Below are 14866 nucleotides of genomic sequence, written 5' to 3'. Positions count from 1 at the left end.
CCTTGCGATCAACTGGTCAAGCCTCCAGGATCGACCAGTCAATCGCAATCAACGGGTTGTAGACCATGGCTTTGAAGTATAGTTTGAAGCATTGGTTTCATCTTAGGTCTTTGTTGGAAGGCTTCTATTAGACAAAGTGATGCACCCTGTATATTGATACATCTATTTTATTAGGGCATAAACTGTGGCTTTTAAGTTTGGGGGGAAGAGGACCCCATAGAACAGTGGTCTCCAACCTTTTAAACCACTTTTTCAATTTGAATGCAATGTAAGATCTACGTCAAACCCAAATACCCCTGTCCTGCTTTCTTCCCACCCTTTCTCTGAGGCCCCACCCCTGCTCCATCCCTTTTCCTCAGCCTCACCCTGCTCGCTCCTTCCCCCTACTTCCTCCATCATAGAGTCATAGAATCATAGAACCATAGAGCTGGAAGAGACCTCAGAAGGCCATCAAGTCCAGCCTCCTGCCCAAGGCAGGACCAATCCCAATTAAATCAACCCAGCCAGGTCTTTGTCAAGCCGAGACTTAAACACTTCTTGGGATGGAGACTCCACTACTTCCCTAGGTAACCCATTCCAGTGCTTCACCACTTTCCTAGTGAAATAGTTTTTCCTAATATCCAATCTGGACCTCTCCCACCACAACTTGAGACCATTGTTCCTTGTTCTGCCATCCATCACTACTGTGAACAGCCCTTCTCCATCCTTTTTGAAACCTCACTTCAGGAAGTTGAAGGCTGCTATCAAATCCCCCCTCACTCTTCTCTTCTGCAGACTAAATAGATCCAACTCTCTCAGCCTCTCCTCGTAGGTCATATGTTCCAGCCCCCCTAATCATTTTGGTTGCCCTCCGCTGGACCCTCTCCAGTGTGTCCACATCCTTCCTGTAATTGGGGGCCCATAACTGGACACAGTACTCCAGATGTGGCCTCATCAGAGCTGAATAAAGAGGAATGATCACATCTCTGGATCTACTGGCAATGCTCCTCTTAATGCAACCTAATATGCCATTGGCCTTCTTGGCTACAAGGGCACACTGTTGACTCATATCCAGTTTCTCATCCACTGTAATCCCCAGGTCCTTTTCTGCAGAACTGCTACTTAGCCATTCAGTCCCTAGCCTGTAACAATGCTTGTGAGTCTTCCGTCCCAAGTGCAGGACTCTACACTTGTCCTTGTTGAATCTCATCAGATTTCTTGTGGCCCAATCCTCCAATTTGTCTAAGTCACTCTGGAATCTATCCCTGCCCTCCAGCTTATCTGTCTCTCCCCCTAGTTTAGTGTCATCCTCAAACTTGCTGAGAGTGCAATCCATCCCCTTATCTAGGTCATTAATAAAGATGTTGAACAAAACCGGTCCCAAAACTGAACCTTGGGGCTCTCCGCTAGAAACCTACCGCCACCCTGACATCGAGCCGCTGATCACTACCCCCTGGGCCGGACCTTCCAGCCAGCTTTCTATCCACCTTACCGTCCATTTATCGAATCCACATTCCCATAACTTTCTGGCAAGAATGTTGTGGGAGACCGTATCAAAAGCCTTGCTAAAGTCAAGGTATATCACATCTACTGACTTTCCCATATCCCCAGAGCCAGTTACCTCATCATAGAAGCTAATCAGATTGTCAGGCATGACCTGCCCTTCACTCACTTGCACCAGGCTGGTGTGGGGGGTTGAGGTGCAGGCTCTGGTCTTGGGCCAAGGGCTTTGGAGTGTGAGAGGGGCTCTGAGCTTAGCCCAAGGTGGGAGATTGGGGTCCAGGAGAAGTTTCAGGGGGCAAGCTCTGGGAAGGAGTTTGGGTGCAGGGGGGCTCACATCTGGGGCCGGAGGTTGGGTGTAGAAGGAAGTTCAGGACTGGGACAGGAGTTCAGGGAGCAGGTTCTGTTTGGGCACTGTTTGAATGAGACAGCTTTTAGATGGTGGAACAGTGGAGTTAAGGCAGGCTTACTCCTGCCCTGGCCCTACACCACTCCTGAAAGCAGCTGGCATGGACATCAATGGCTCTTTGGTGCCATGTGCTGTCCCTTCTCTACAGGCACTGAGCCCACAGCTTCTATTGGCCACAGATCCCCTTTACTGATCCCTGGGAGCTGTAGGAAGGTGTCTACAGACAAGGACAGCACATGGAGACCCCCTACTCTGCTTTTCTCAGGGGCTGCAGGGACATGCCAGCCACTTTCAGGAGCAGCAATTACCATGGGGTTAATTACTCCAGCCACACCAGGTTTGGCATTTTAGAACTCACTACTCAAATAAGAGAGAAATGAAAATTATGTAATGCACAGACCAGTCAAAACCCAAAAGTAACACACTTTACAAGCAGTAAAAGAAGTAAAAACAACATCCCCCCACAGAGATAAGAGTGAAGGACAGTTGGTGTTTGTGAGAGTGACAGAGACACACACAGTGTGTGAGAGTGACAGAGACACACACAGTGTGTGAGAGTGACAGAGATTTGCATTGCCAAGCTCCCTCCATCCCCTTCTCTGTGTGTGGAGATAGGGGACAGAAATGGGGGGAAGAGAGACACCCTGACATCAGCGCCCCCCCTTCTCCATCTCACACTCTGAACAGCAAGCAGGAGGCTCGGAGGGAGGGGTGGGGGGAAAGGGATTCAAGGCAAAGAGCCGGAGCAGCATGACAGTGGGTGAAGGAGCAATTGAAGTGCCAGCGCTTGATAGCTTCCTGGCCAAACCAGTCAGGATCACCTGTCAGAGGCTCCAAGATTTACTGGTAGATCCTGATCTACTGGTTTGTAGCCACTAATCTATTACTAGATAGAATAATTCCTCTCCACGTGTACTCCCAATGGAAATGTGAGATTTAAAATGTTTTACTTTGTAGATAAAAATGTACATTTCAGTCTACATGTTCTGTGCATGCAGTTTGGAGAAGGCTCTGCAGATTAAAATTTAATCATAGCATAATGTACCTTTTTAGCAATCTTTTCCCTTCACAGATTTTTCATTATTAATGCAAAGAGCCTTTGTATCTTGTGGTTTGGAAGTCACTCGTGATGTTAGATACCCTAAGGCTATGTCTACACTGGCGGGTTGTTGCGCCAGAAGTATGCAAATGAGGCTAAGCGTGGTATACTGCCGAGCTTCATTTGCATACCTAATGAGCCGCCGTTTTTGCAGAAGAGGCTCTTGCGCTAGAAGGAGCTGTCTACACTGCCCCTTCTTGCACAAGAAAATCCCTCTTGCGCAATGCCGCTACGCTGATTATTTTCAGGAATAATGGCATTGCTCAAGAGGGTTTTCCTGTGCAAGAAGGGGCAGCATAGACTGCTCCTTCTAGTGCAAGAGCCTCTTCTGCAAAAATGGCAGCTCATTAGGTATGCAAATGAGGCTCGGCGATATTCCACGCTTAGCCTCATTTGCATATTTCTGGCGTAACAACCCGCCAGTGTAGACATAGCAATTTTACACGATGGGTAAAATTGGAGTCTTTGACACGAACCAGTCTTTCTCTATGGCTACGTCTACACTGGCGGCTTCTTGCGCAAGAACAGCTGTTCTTGCACAAAACTTGCTGGGTGTCTACACTGCACGGGCGTTCTTGCACAACTAAATGTACAGTACAGCGTTGGAAAACAGGACTTCTTCCGGAAGAGTTATTCCTCTCCCCACGAGGAATAAGCCCTCTTGCGCAAGAGGGCAGTGTAGACAAGCAACTTGAATTTATTGCGCAAGAAACCCCTATGGCTAAAATGGCCATCAGAGCTTTCTTGTGCAAGAGAGCATCCACACTGTCCTAGATGCTCTTGTGCAAAAGCACATCTCTTACGCAAAAGCACATGGCAGTGTAGACACGCTCTTGTGGAAGACTTTTTGCGCAAGAACTCTTCCTCAAAATAGTTCTTGTTCAAGAAGCTGCCAGTGTAGATGTAGCCTAAATGAATTAAGGGGCTCCTGCTGCAACTTTCTGCCTGGGTTTCAGGATGGTTCTAGTTGACTCAGCCATAATTCTTGGAGGATGGGGGAGAGAAGGAAGGAGAACCTCTGCTCAGCAGTCTTCCAACACAGGCTTTGGCTGGAAAAGCCAGAATTTAGCTTTTAATGTAATGTATAATATCAGCTGATGTACACTCCTTATTCATAAATTCCTGGATATTCCATGCTTATGATGTTTTCATTTGCTTTATTGCTAAATCTTGAGTGACATTTCTTTAAAGAGAGCATGTATCATCTAATGAATATCCAGGAGTAAATATGTTTTTCTAAAGCAGGAAATAAATCCACGAATTATGGGACATTGTTTAATTTATACTAGTCTTTTGCTATCTTCTCTCTTTTTGTTTTTGTTTTTGTTTTGCTTTACAAAATTAAACAGTAATAAAATACATGGCTAAACTTGATTGATTTGCTCAAACACATCTCCCCATTGCAGTTCTTCAACAATATAGGGTAATATTTGGCTTCGTAGTATGCCGTAGAGCAGTGGTGGGCAAATATCGGCCCGTGGGCTGGATTTGGTTCACCTGAGATACACCCTGGTGGATCACCACTGCTTTATTTACCTGCACTTCTGCAGGTATGGGAGATTGCAGGCTCCTGTTGGCTGTGGATAGCTGTTCTTGGTCAAAGGGAGCTACAGGAAGTCACTTCCATTGGTCAGGAATGGTGATCTGTGGCCAAAGAGATCTGCAAGCACCCGTATTTGTGGAGGCGCAAGTAAATATAGCGGTGGCGGCCTGGATGGGGCTAACCCTGGCAAACTGCCGCTGTCTTACTGCCCACCCCTGCTCTAGAGGCACATCACTTTTATTCATTCTCTCTTTTCACAAGTACTAAACTCAGAAGGGTCCATTATCTAGAACAAAAACTTTTAAATGGGTCATTTTATGTATAACATCTGATCTCTTCTGTACCATTTTTACGAATACTTAAAGTCTATTAAGCTCAATGGACTGCAAAGCTTGAAGTGCTAATTGTTCCAACAGGGTTTCTTTCAATATTTTCCAGGCATCCAGCGATGGAAGGCACTCTGTTCGTATAACAGGCCTCAGTACAATTGATTTTCGAGCTGGTTTTTCTAGAAAGCCGACACTAGACTTCAAAAAGGCATCTAGCAGACCAGTGCAAGGTTAGTTTGTACTCCGTTTCTACTGTATGCAGCTGTTTGTGGAGGCGGCAGGCCCAGTCCCTAGTGAAGAAGCCTATATTTTGTGTTGTTTTCTGTAATTAGCCTGCTGCAGAAATCCAGGTAATCATTGACAGGTTTGGAAAGGCGCCATGGCCATTCATGATGCCATTACCTATGATATCGTGCTATACTTGCATATTGTGTCCTGCAAATCCCAACGTTTTTATTTGTGGTACAGTTCAGAGTTACAACTTCCCTTCTTTTAGAGACTGTAAAATGTTTCAGTTTGGCCCTTCAGGGGGAAAAGTTAACGAGGCAGCTTTATAAGCACTAATAAAGGAAGATACTGTACATTTAGTACATGGAAAAAATTATAGTGTTACTTTCACTTGTAAGAGCTTTCCAGAGTATTCAAGAGCTGCCATATTCCAGACTGACATTTTCCTACAATTCCTGGGGTTTATTTATTTATTCTGTTTTCTGTGTAAAAAAATTGATTGAATCCTAAATAAAGCACATCATGTTGCCAATGTGAACATATTGTTTGTAAAATCATAGAGGGGTAGCTGGATTAATCTGTAACTTTAACAATGAGTGGTCCTGTGGCACCTTAGAAACTAGCTAAAATATACATTGTATTGTGTTTCTTAATAGCTGGAAAAGGGTGATTTAAACTGGATTTGTGCTTTTATAGGAGGAGAGGGACTGGAGACGCACATCTACAGAGCTTAATCTTTTCTTATGTTTCATAAACACAACAATATATTTCTGTTTTCATAGGAATACCTACCTATGTGCTATTGAATACAACCGGGGTCTCTCCTCCAGCTAGAGTAGACCGACTAGAACTTCTAAGCGTCACAGGGGAGCTTCTTAAAACCATGCCTGTGAAATACTATCCTGATCGACAACCTTATGGAATATGGAATCTTACTGACTTCATACCACCAAACGAAGCCTTTTTCGTTAAAATAATGGGGTATGACAAAGCTGATTATCTCTTCCAGAGAGTGTCAAGTGTTTCATTTTCTAGTATTGTTCCTGGTAAGATTTATTTTATTTTATTTTATTTTAGTTAACATTTATTGTATCTTCATTAATGGAGATGGATGACTTAGTTTTCTTCTACTTGCCCATATAATGAGGAAAACACCTCTTCTACCATTCCCCACAAAACTTGCAACTTCATGCAAAGCAATCTGAGACTCTTGGAGGCATTGATGAAGGAGAATTTTAGTCAGATAATTAATTTATTGTAAAATAACCTTAAGTGTTGAAATTACAGCTTGCCTTGTCTGCACTGAAATTTTAACATGAATTTTCCGGAGGGAAGAAAGGTCACAGAGAGAAACATTTAGGTAATAAAGGAAGATACTATATGTACAGTAATGTGAAAAAATTGTGTACTACATTCCTATGTGAGAGCTTGCCAAATTATTCAAGAAAAGCCATTTTTAGAGACGTTTTTCTATACTTCATATTTTATTGATTTAATTTCTTTTCTATTTGGTAGGTAAACGTTTCTCATTATACAAATAGGAGAGGGAAATCCTGCCACTACTAGTAGTTGTTTTAGCTCTAAAGCAACTAGCAAGAAAGGAATATTCATGCCTGATCCATAAAAGTGCTGCAAACCACCTGATGCTTGGCCTCTCAGTCCCATTCAAACCAATAGGTGTTTTTGACCTAGGGCATGTCTACACTGCAGTGTCATTTCAGAATAGCTGATGTTATTTAGAAAACAATGTGTGCCTCTACACAGCAAGCCGTTATTTCGAAATAATTTTGAGAAAGCAGACTGATTACTCTGACTTCTGTAACCCTCATTTCATGAGGCATAAGGGAAGTCAAAGGAAGAGTGTTCTTCCTTCGACTTTCTGCTATGCAGACAGCGCCAAAAGCCAAATTAGGTATTTCAACTGATGTAGCTGAAGTTGCATATCTTAATTCGCATTTTGCCCTGCAGTATAGATGTGCCCCTAGAATTAATTGCTAGATAGATAACACATTTGCAAAACCTAGTAAAAACTCTAATGTAGGCATACCCAGAGGTGTGCTAGGAGTAAAAGTTTTTAATATGTATATAATCATTGTGTAGAAAAGGCAAGTTGGAGTTTTAATTGTTATTAGCTGATTGAGATTAACCCTGGGAAAGAGCTTATGATTTCCTCTTGACCAACTAAGTCTATAACTACACTGTATCAAAGGTGTGTGTGTTTGTGTGTTTTATGCTGAATTAGCTATCTATTACACCTTTGATTAGGTACATCAAAGTAAAAACTACAGTACTTTGTCTCCACAAGGATTTTACAATAAGGCTGTGTCTAGACTGCATTCTTCTGCTGAGAGAGGGATGCAAACCAAGCACTTCAGAAGTGCAAATGAGCCCAGGATTTAAACATCCTGGGCTTTATTTGCATACTCAGGTTCCAGCGCTGTGCGGATCAGGCTCAGTGTTGAAAGTGAAAGTAAAGTGTAGCCGCAGCTCTGCTTGTTTCTTGGTCCCCTTGGGTGGGTCCTGGGATTCCTGGGGCTGCTCCCTGCAAGGACTGGCGGAGTGGGGTCTCAGCAGGTTTGAGGCTGGGCCATGGGTGGCAAGGCCTGTGGCAGGGAGAGCCATGCAGTCAGGGTGCTGCTCTCCGGCCAGTTTCCTGACACAAGGCTTGTCCAGGGTGCCTGCAGCTTTATGATCTGGCAGGAGACAGGAACAATAGAGTTGTGATTAGTATGGACGGAGTATCCACCAGGGCACCTGTGTTATTTCCTGGAGGCCTCTTCTTTCGAAAGAAGACCCTCCTCCTCTTTCGGAAAAAGGCTTCTTCCTCGTAAAATAGGATTCTCAATGCTGGAAAACTCCTGTGTTCTTTCGATTTACTTTCGAAAGAAGGTGATTGCAGTGTGGACGTAACTCAGGTTTGGTCGGAAAAATGACTGTTTTTCCGACAAAACTCTGTAGTGTAGACATACCCTAAGTAACACCTTCTAAAACTCTTGTCAACTCAAGGACATTTTACTTTAGCGTGTGCTTATCTGACAGATTTTAACTCAGGCCCCATTGAAATCTATGGGAGTATAATCACTTCAGTGGAAGCAGAGACTGCTTCAGAAGATTCCAGTTTAACTCCACCAGCTAACACAAGCTAAAGTATAACTTGAATTGTCTTGACAAGATTTTTCGAAGTTGCTGGTTAAGCTGTGCTAGCTAGCATGATCTAATAATGATCTTTGCTTCTGTTGGCCATGTCCACGCTAAGGGCATTTTTACATTAGAAATGTTACTGTGGACTGGGTTGGCTTGAGTATGTTGCATAGGGCATGTAATTTTTTGCTGTCCTGACCAATGTATTTAAGCCAGTCTAACTTTCTATTGTAGACCAACCCCTGATGTTCTGATAAATCTGGACTTTAAGGAAAAGATTGTTAGCATTTGTATTAATCACAATGAATGGATTGTAAGCAAATAGCTGCTAATTACTTGCTTGTGAATATTTTGCTTTCTCTAGATGCTCCAAAAGTTATAATGCCCAAGAAAACTCCAGGATACTACCTGCAGCCAGGGTATCTATCTTGCCATGTGGAAAGTCTTATTCCTTTTACTCAGCATTTCAGCAGAAATGGAGTAAAACTGGGAATGGATCAGTTCTTTAGGTAAGCAGCCATTCCCCGACATAATTTTGGGGATTTAAAAAATCAAAGTTAAAATTCATAGCAGCTTTTGTAGCTCTATTCTTGATGATATTTATTGTACTTTGTACACAATGGTAAATGCTATTGAAGGTGGGATTTTTCTAAAGTGCTGAGCACTGGCTTAATTCTGTTCCCACTAATCAGACATATGTAAGACCGATGGAATGCAAATCTTACTTTGTAACCATGATAATGATTTTCTGACCAGTTATGAGAATTAAATAACAAAGAATAATAAGCAAATAATTCCATGAGGAAATTGAGATTGTAAATTGTTGTGGGTGTAGGGCGGAATGGAGAGATCATAAGATTCTAGCAGAAATCTATGTGCTTTGGTTTATTATGCTCCAAGGGTTATATCATCCTCTTCTTTGGGAAAGTTTCCACAGAGTACATCACAAGGGTCTCTGGATTCCATCTGCATCACCACCATGCAGACTGCAGAAACTAAGGGAATAATGCAGTCTCTTTCTCTACAGAACAATCCCCGGACAATGAAGTTGTAATCAATCAAACCAAAAAGCAATAGCCTCCAAACCTAATAAAATATTTCCTGGAAAGCAGTTAACTCCTCTAGCCTCTTTTTAAAACACCAAACCTTTTAAGAATGAAGGCCACATTCTATGGCAACTAGTTTATACCTGATAACAGAGCAAATACATTCTGAAATCCTCCTGCAAATTCTTGGCAGAGTAAAATTCTGCAGCTCTATTTTTTATGAGGTGCTATTTACATCTAGGCATCTTAGGCACATACTTTTCCTGCTTTGTAATTCTTTCCATACTTTAATGATCTAACATCATATTTTATTTCTTACTTTCTTTATAACATGTACTAAGCTGCATTTTAGTGATCATGTTACATTTCTGTAGAATATTACACTGACTCAACAAAATATTCTTCAAGCCAAATGCTACTGAACAAGGTGCACTGCACTGGCACCAATTGGGGGTGCTGAGGAGGAGTAGATGCTCTTCCCAAGGTGTTTGCATTTGCTCTATGACCCCTAAACCTCGGAACCAGGGGAGCTATTTTGTGACAATTTTACGCAGCGGTCCTACACTAAATCAGAACAGCTGCTGTGGGAGCAGCCTAGAGGCATTCTTGTAATGCCATTGGAGTTTGCTCTGCACAGGTACAGGGGCAGCTGGGACAGATTTCACTGGGTGGTACTACAGCCTGGTACACAGGGTCACAATACCAGGAGCAGCCAGGCCCCGGGGTGCTATGACCTGGTGCACAAGGCATCAGTTCCTGTGTGGTGGAGTGCAGGGGTGGGAAAGGGTAGATGAACAGGGGTTTCCCCATAAAATATCTGAATTGATACCTCTGATGCACAATTTAATTAGCTATTTTGGCTGCTATTTTCTGTGATTTACTAGTACTGAACATTATTTATGAATGGTTTAACTGTATAATCTGCCTGTATTACTGCACTTGACTTGGTGAGTTTTATTTTATACTTTGCTGATAACCAAACTCCATCTGTTTATTAAATGGCTGTTTATATGTTTGGTTCATATATTTGCATGTTTTATTGATCATGAGAGTTGTATATTCTGGCTATAGTATCTTGGGATGCTATATTTAGATTAATTGGCTAATCGAATAGTCGATGCTGGCCCTGGGCTACACACAGAGTTTCAAAGCAGCAGACCCTGGCCTCCACAGGGGAAAAAAACCCTTTCTTGAAAGAACCCGTACTCCTGAAAAAATGAGTGTTTTTTTTAAAGAACCCCGGGGTGGTTTTTTTTGAAAAAACCTTTTTCAAAAAAGCGCTCTCATGCGATTATCCACATGAAGCACAAGATTTGCAGATCAGTTCTTCATTTGAATTTTTTATCTGCTTCATTTGCATTCCTCTTTTGAGAGAGGGATGCAGTCTAGACGAGCCCTTTCCGTTAGAGGCAGCAAGAGGCAGGGAAAGCAACTAGTCGACTAGTGTGTCTACTATTCGATAAGCATTTGCTTATTGAATAGTAGATTAGTCGTTCACATCCCTAATAGTATCATTTAGGATTAATATTAGTTAAAAGCGTCTACTGTGGACATGTTTAATGAAAGTTAATTCTTGTTCTAAAGATATTAATGACTCTAGTATTATTCCCCATTTTAAGGATCAGAAATATTGCTGGAACCAGAAATATCTCTAAAATTGCAGACTTTTCCGTGTGCCCACTTTATAGCATTGTGTTCCAACCAGAAGATCTTGCCAGGTTCCTATGGCAAGTATACATTTTCTTGGCGAAGCAGTGTTCCATTTGTTAAATTAGCAGTAAAAACTCTTACCCATCTTTGTGACACATTGAAATGTATGGTTTTCTACATAGGAAGTATAAAATGTCATTAACAAGTATTACTGTAGCTGAAGGAGAACAGAGCAGTGAGGGACAAGCAACAGAAAGTTTGGGGACTCAGTAAATGTACGTGTTTTGTCCAAGTGACTCTTGGTTTGAAAAGATGAGGGGCAGACTTCCAAAAGCTCAATTAGGCATCTAATTTCAGTGGGAAAATCAATGGGAGGTTGGTGCCTAATTGCCATTTGTGACTTTTGAACATCTCCCCGTGTTGCATAGGACAGAAATGTTAAATGGGATCACCAAAGAAAATGAAATATGCAGTTTTGACAGCAATACATGCAGCTTGTTTCATAAAAACTGTTCACTGTAAAGTCATTGTTCATGGTTCAGTTAGCTAAGTCTGTATCCTAGTCAGCCAAACACACAGAATATATTTCTAAATGGATGCAAGAGCTTATTAGCTCACTTTCTTTAACACAGGACCCACTACTGCCTGAGTACAATTGGGTCCCTGGCTAGCTCAACCCAGATAATTGTGTCATCTCAAAGGGGTGATGAGGGTATGTCTCAGATAGATGAGGGTATGTCTATACTATACAGCTTTTAGTGACGTGACTGTAGTGACACAGACCTATTGTTAAAATCATCAGCCAGTTTGTCAGCACTTTTGCCAACAAAATACTTTTGTCCCCTCTCCCCCCCCCCCGCCACAAGCTGTTTTTGCTTTCTCAGGCACTCCTGCCGGCAAAGCAGCGTTCACACTTGTAATTGCTTCAGCAAAACTTTTGGGTTTTTTTTTTTTGGCAGGGGAGGAGGTCTCTAAGCCCCCATGAATGAGAATCAATTGCAAGTGTAGACATAAAGCTTTAATATTCTTATATCTCCTTTGTTCTTACATTTCCATTGCTGGCAGTGCACTGGTGACTGCCTTGAAGCATCAGCTCTGATAAAGTGAGTTTGTAATGAGCATGGGTCAGAGGGAATAAGCAGAAAACTGACCAAGATCACACTGCAGTTGTTATCTGTGGCCCAATCTTCCATGCAAAACATATTCTACTTAGCCTCGCAATGCTGAGGCACTGACACTTTTGCTATAATATTAAATTAAATGTGGCCTTAATTCATATCTAATGTTTTCTTCCGACTGAATCCCAACGCATTGCATGGAGTTAATCCAAGGCTTTGGGCAGATAAGAGAGCAGGAAGACAGTGGGAACACTAAGACACAGTTTTCCCATATTGTAGAAGGTGTTTTTCAAAGGCATCGCGATTCATCTTGTCTTCATTAGATATACTTACTTATTACAGCAATGCATCCAGGTAGCTATGGGATTCAGAATTAGAAGTCCAATACTTGCACCATATCATGCCATAAAAAATGCAGCTGCTGAATCTTAAGAAGTCTTCACAATTTCTTTAAAAGAAGCACACACAGCAACCCGATGTGGTTACATTTTACTTTATTTTTCCTATAGCATTATAAAGGACTAAAATACTATAAACCAGCAGCTTTACTTGTGATAGATTCTACAAGCAAAAGCCAAGTGTTTCAAGAGCTCTCATTTGATTACTCACAGGTGACCAACATGCTGTTTTCCTCATTCAGGGGATTGGGACAATTGAACTCAGGGAAGTACAGAGAGTATGTGTCTCGTGGGCAAAAGTTATTCCAAAGCAGAGGGTACAGGAAGTAAGACTGAGGGTGTGTCTACACCGCAAGGCTTAACTTGAAATAAGCTATGCAAATTGAGCCATGTCAATTGTGTAGCTTATTTAGGAATAAGGAACATCTACACAGCACTTATTTTGAAACAGAGTGCTCTTCCTCCGACTCCCCTTATTCCTTGTACAATAAGGGTTACAAGAGTCGGAGTAAGAAGTCCTCCAGCTTGACAGTATTTTGACACTTTTTAGAAATAACTGCCTGCTGTGTAGACACAGACTAAGTTATTTCGGAATAGCACTAGTTATTTTGAAATAATGTTGCAGTGTAGACGTACCCTGAGACTCCATCCCTGACCCACACGAAGGGCTCGTCTAGACTGCATCCCTCTCTCAAAAGAGGAATGCAGATGAAGTAGATCGAAAATTCAAAAGAAGTGCGATCCGCGCTTCATTTGCATAATCACATGAGAGCGCTTTTTCGAACCCTCCCCCCTCAGTCTAGACAGGGTTCTTTAAAAAACAAAACCTTTTTCAAAAGAACCCATACTCCTGAAAAAATGAGGAGTACCGGTTCTTTTGAAAAGGGATTTTTTTTTAAAGAACCCTGTCTAGACTGTGGTTTTTTTCCTGAAAATCTCTTTTTCGAAAAAGCACCCTCATGCGATTATGCAAATGAAGCACGAGATTTGCAAATTTGTGCTTCATTTGAATTTTTGATCTGCTTCATTTGCATTCCTCTTTCTAGAGAGGAATGCAGTCTAGACATAGCCCTAGAGAGGAAACCAGTCTGCATCATTCTAAGGGATGGTTCTGTCTGTACATACTTTCCTGATAAATAATAAATATAACAGTACTTCATACTTTCTTCCTTTAAAAAAAAATCCAAGGATGATCCAAGAGTAGAAATAGCTGAGTGACAGCAGCTATTTTACCATGTGACAACTTGTCATGTTTTTTTTTATGTGTTCATAGATGTATTATGTGAGGAATAGAAGTGCTCATGAAAGTCTAATCATTCCTTATTTAAATCAGGCCCTAAATATGATGTGTAATATAATGCATGAACAAAAGAGATTTTAAAAGGATCTGACTTTTCCTCCATATATGAAATTTTCGTTAACCTGAGAGTCACATGCCAATCAATAGGAAACAACTCTTTCATTCCATTCTCTTGCATTTCAAGCAGTTACAGAGGCTTTATAATTTTGCAGGGAGTCCTCCAGCATGAACTGGGATATTGTCAAGGTCTCCTTGTCTGATGAAGGATACTATGAATGCATTGCCATTAGCAGTGTGGGCACTGGACGTGCTCAGACTTTTTTGGACGTGTCAGGTAAATGTTGTTTATACTTCTGTACTAGACTTGTGTTAGACTGTCAAGCACTGTCATTTTTACTTAACAGAAGGTAGCCACATTAGATGGCATAATTTATGGTAACCCAGTACTAATAAAATGTTTTACGTTAATGTATGTTCTTTAGTTGCCAATAGATAACATTTCAGAGCCTTAATGGAAATATTTAACCCCAGTTAAAATATATACACACACACATAAATCCATCCAGTGGCGCTAGAACAATTTGTATTGTGGTGGTGCTGAAAGCCATTGAACCAAACTGTAAATTCTGGATATAATGGAAAACACTTCAAGTCAGCATCCCCTGCACCCATGCTTCCAGCATCTATGAATCCATCCATATTAAGTAAAGTGCCACTGAATTCTTTCTGATACTCTTCCATGAAGTCAGTGGTATTTAATCATATTTTAGTGCTTCCTTGAATAGGTATGAGCTGTTGAATCTCTTTTGGAGGCACAAATTGCAGCCTGAGAGAATCCATCTGTTTTTTTTTCTCTCAGATCTGAGCAATGACAATTTTAACTGTGTGAATGTAGGGTATAGATAGATCAGATAACTGTGAATTTACAAAGATGTACATCTAAAATTAATTTCTACTTTAGTTTTAAAGCAAGTTCCTAATGATTTGTTGGAAATACAGATTTAGGTATTATTATTATTATTATTATTATTCCTAAAAGGATTAACAAGAAATAATGAGATGAAATTAAGGAAAAGTTAGATTGAATGTTGAGACATGCTTTAATATTTAAATTAATTATATTTTG

At 41.3% G+C, this 14866-nt stretch overlaps 1 protein-coding gene across 3 annotated transcripts in view; it reads left to right on the top strand.

The window, feature by feature from the left end:
- The window catches only part of HMCN1 (hemicentin 1), a 360405-nt gene that overhangs the window by 126550 nt on the left and 218989 nt on the right, over window positions 1–14866 (top strand). For all 3 annotated transcript variants that reach the window (XR_012906027.1, XM_075936754.1, XM_075936755.1), the window contains exons 7-10: window positions 4969–5089; window positions 5870–6133; window positions 8593–8737; window positions 13953–14074. Coding sequence is in view for 2 of the 3 variants with exons in the window: in XM_075936754.1 (XP_075792869.1) it covers window positions 4969–5089; window positions 5870–6133; window positions 8593–8737; window positions 13953–14074 (652 nt within the window). In the remaining variant the exon portion in view is untranslated. The remainder of the gene's footprint in view (window positions 1–4968; window positions 5090–5869; window positions 6134–8592; window positions 8738–13952; window positions 14075–14866) is intronic.

The sequence above is a fragment of the Pelodiscus sinensis genome, chromosome 9 (assembly GCF_049634645.1).
Source record: "Pelodiscus sinensis isolate JC-2024 chromosome 9, ASM4963464v1, whole genome shotgun sequence".
In the NCBI taxonomy this organism is placed as follows: domain Eukaryota; kingdom Metazoa; phylum Chordata; order Testudines; family Trionychidae; genus Pelodiscus; species Pelodiscus sinensis.
The sequence above is the reverse complement of the archived record's forward strand: the minus strand, read 5'-3'. Positions and strand labels throughout refer to the sequence as shown.